The sequence below is a fragment of the Peromyscus maniculatus genome, chromosome 4 (genome assembly GCF_049852395.1).
Source record: "Peromyscus maniculatus bairdii isolate BWxNUB_F1_BW_parent chromosome 4, HU_Pman_BW_mat_3.1, whole genome shotgun sequence".
Lineage (NCBI taxonomy): Eukaryota > Metazoa > Chordata > Mammalia > Rodentia > Cricetidae > Peromyscus > Peromyscus maniculatus.
The window spans coordinates 65,214,539-65,217,784 of NC_134855.1; the positions used below are offsets into that span (position 1 = coordinate 65,214,539).

A 3,246-nucleotide genomic window follows, 5' to 3' on the forward strand; every position below is an offset into this window, starting at 1 on the left:
ATTGTCCTCACATTTAATTGTTCCATTTTTAGACTGCCTAATGTGTTATCAAACAAGGACCAATTTCATTCCAATGTAAAAATATTTCTCATTTCTTTTAACTAGTTTCTCCTTTTAATCTTACCACTTGACTTATCAAGTCTGTGTAGAACAGTAAAAGTCCAAGGGAATTTCGGAGCAGCTATCTAGTGTGGTAGCAATCCAAAATGGGGGGAGAGAGAGAGAGAGAGAGAGAGAGAGAGAGAGAGAGAGAGAGAGAGAGAAAGAGAGAGAGAGAAAGAGAGAGAGAAGAAGAAGAAGAGGAGGAGGAGGAGGAGGAGGAGGAGGAGAGGAGAGGAGAGGAGAGGAGAGGAGAGGAGAGGAGAGGAGAGGAGAGGAGAGGAGAGGAGAGGAGAGGAGAGAGGAGAGGAGAGAGCCTACTAGCCACCAGGAGAAAGAAAGTCCAACCATGTTTTCTGGCCTGAGATGTACTGGGCCTGAGCCAGGGGCTCTCTATCCCCACAAGCAGTCTGGCTGCTTGCAGCTATGGACACTTGCAGTGCAGGTTTGGCTGCATGTAGCCCAGATCACTTGTAGCTCCAGCCGATCTGGGGGCCTGTAACCCATGGCCTGTAAGGCCACCAATGGTTTTTTAGTGAATTTGTGCCCTATGTTGTGTGCCAAATGTAGATGAATTTCTAAGCAGTCTTATTAAATAGAGAACATGGAGCCATATATAGGGGTGAAAGCCTTAGAGATCAGGGAAATAGTGAGAACCACAAACCACCTTACCACATCAGCTCTGTATCTTCCAAAATGTGAGCTACTTCCTGTCTAACCTGAGCCTTTGTTGCCTTGCTTTTCCTTCTGTAAAGACCTGCAGGTCTCTATGGTTGGTACTAGGATTAAAGGCATGTGTCACCATACTTGGCTCTGTTTCCACTGTAGCCTTGAATATACAGAGAACCTGTCTACTAAGTGATAGGATTAAGGGTGTGTGCTACCACTGCCTGACTTTTGTGATAAAGGCTTGCTATTTCCTCTGAGCTCCAGGCAAACTCTATTTATTAACATACAAATAAAAATCACCACATTTCAGCACAAATAAAATATCACCACAAAAATGTTTTGGAATTACTTTGAAAGTTCTTCACATAATTGAATGACCCAATGTCTACTATAGATTCACTTTACTTTGTTTTATTTTTACCATCTATAACCTAGATATGACTATACTGTTTTTCCATTATTTGTTTCTATAAATGTTCAAAACAATTTTCTACATGAGTAATCCCTGTGGTTGGCAGTAGAGAATGGACAGTGATACTTTTCATAAGTTCTTGAAAGAAAGAATACTTATGGAAAGCATATGTAATTTTGACATGATGGCAACAGAAGCTACTGTCTCATGCAAAGTTTCTTCATGGCATTTTTTACCTCTGAATTCCTCAATGTGTAGATCAAGGGGTTCAACATGGGTGTGACAATTGACTCAGATACAATCATTGCCTTATCTATGGAGTACGTTGACACAGGCCTCACATACAAGAAAATGCATGGCACAAAAAACAATACAACCACTGTAAAGTGAGAGCCACAGGTAGATAAGGCTTTCCTTCTTCCTTCAGAGGTATGAGTTTTCAGAGAACACAGGATGGTTATGTAAGAGGCAATTAGAATAAGGAAGATGGCCACACACATGACTCCACTGTTGAAGATGACAATGAGACCCAGGGTATGGGTGTCCATGCAGGCTAGCATCAGTAACTGAAACAAATCACATAAAAAGTGATCTATGATATTGGGGCCACAGAAAGGTATCTGATACATGAAAAGAAGCTGAATGGTTGCATGTGCAAATCCTCCTACCCAAGCTCCTCCCAACAACATGCAACACATATGAGGACTCATGATGGTCATGTAGTGCAGAGGTTTACAGATGGCTACATATCGATCATAGGCCATCACAATGAGGATGATAATCCCCACACCTCCAAAAAAATGTGCTGCGAAGAGCTGGGTCATGCATCCTTCAAAAGAAACGATAGTCTTCTCAGAAAGAGAGTCTACAATCAGCTTTGGGGCAATGACAGAAGAAAAGGTGACATCTACTAGGGACAAGAATGTGAGGAAAAAGTACATTGGTGATCTCAGACTCTGACTTGTGATCATCGTCACTATGATGAGCACATTTCCCAACACCATGACCACATACATGATGAGAAACACAGCAGCAAGCAGCTTCCGAAGCTCTGGGTTCTTTGTAAGACCCAAAAGAATGAACTCTGTCACGTTGTGATTTCCCATTTATCTTGTTTTAGGTGAATTCCAACTGAAACTCTTAAATCCTAAAAAAAAAAAAAACCAAAAAACCCATATGTTTGTAATTAGTTGTTGTTTGCAATTTTGTGTTTCTAGCCACCAAGAGAACATATTTGTTTTAATTCATTTATTCTTCCTCGAAGCTTTAGGTGTCAAAAATTGTACAATATAAAGTATTATTTAAAAGTTACTTAGTTCATGTTTTCCTGGTGACTTTTCTCCAGTTTTAATAAACTCGATCCATTTCTCCATCTCCCACCATTTTGGATGTTATTATGATGTAATGTTTTGTGACACATTTCTTTTCTAGCAAGATTACTGGATTTCTCTGAGACAGATAAAGACATTGAGGACCCACAGCTAGGACACCTAGACATAATAGCAAATGTAACATAAGGCCAATGTAAGGCCCTAATGTAATGTCACCCAATGTAAAGCCCTAATGTAAGGGCAGGATTTATAGCTTGAAATGGAATACTTTCTATCAATAATGCTTCTCTAGGTCTTTTTTGTCAGCTTATCATTTAGCACTCACAGTGTTAAGGATTGGACATTGGCTATGTGAAGAGATTGTCATCACCTTCAGCAGCTTGAATACTTTACCCACTGAATTGCTTTACAGTTTTGTAGTTTTATCAATATGTACTACATTATCTTTCATATCTCTTGAAAAAAATTTATTTATTTTTGAGACAGTGTTTCACTATGCATCTCTAGTTGGCCTGGAACTCACTATGTAGACCAGGTTGTCCTCAAAACCCTTCCTTTTTTCTCCTGAGCATTGGGATTAAAGATATGTACCACCACACATGGCCTTCAAAGAGAAATTCTTAAAGGTTGTTACTTTTTCACATTTCTCATAATTTCTAAGAAATTAGTATGAAAACAATAGTTTGAAATATACTTCAATACATTTTATACATTCAAAGAAAATTACAAGTTGTA

At 39.2% G+C, this 3,246-nt stretch overlaps 1 protein-coding gene across 1 annotated transcript; it reads right to left on the minus strand.

The window, feature by feature from the left end:
- Positions 1-1,377: 1,377 nt before the first annotated feature.
- LOC102918442 (olfactory receptor 4C6-like) lies at positions 1,378-2,286 on the minus strand. Its single transcript, XM_006995012.2, has one exon. The coding sequence runs from the start codon at positions 2,284-2,286 to the stop codon at positions 1,378-1,380; it is 909 nt and encodes a 302-aa protein (XP_006995074.2).
- Between the last annotated feature and the right edge of the window lie 960 nt (positions 2,287-3,246).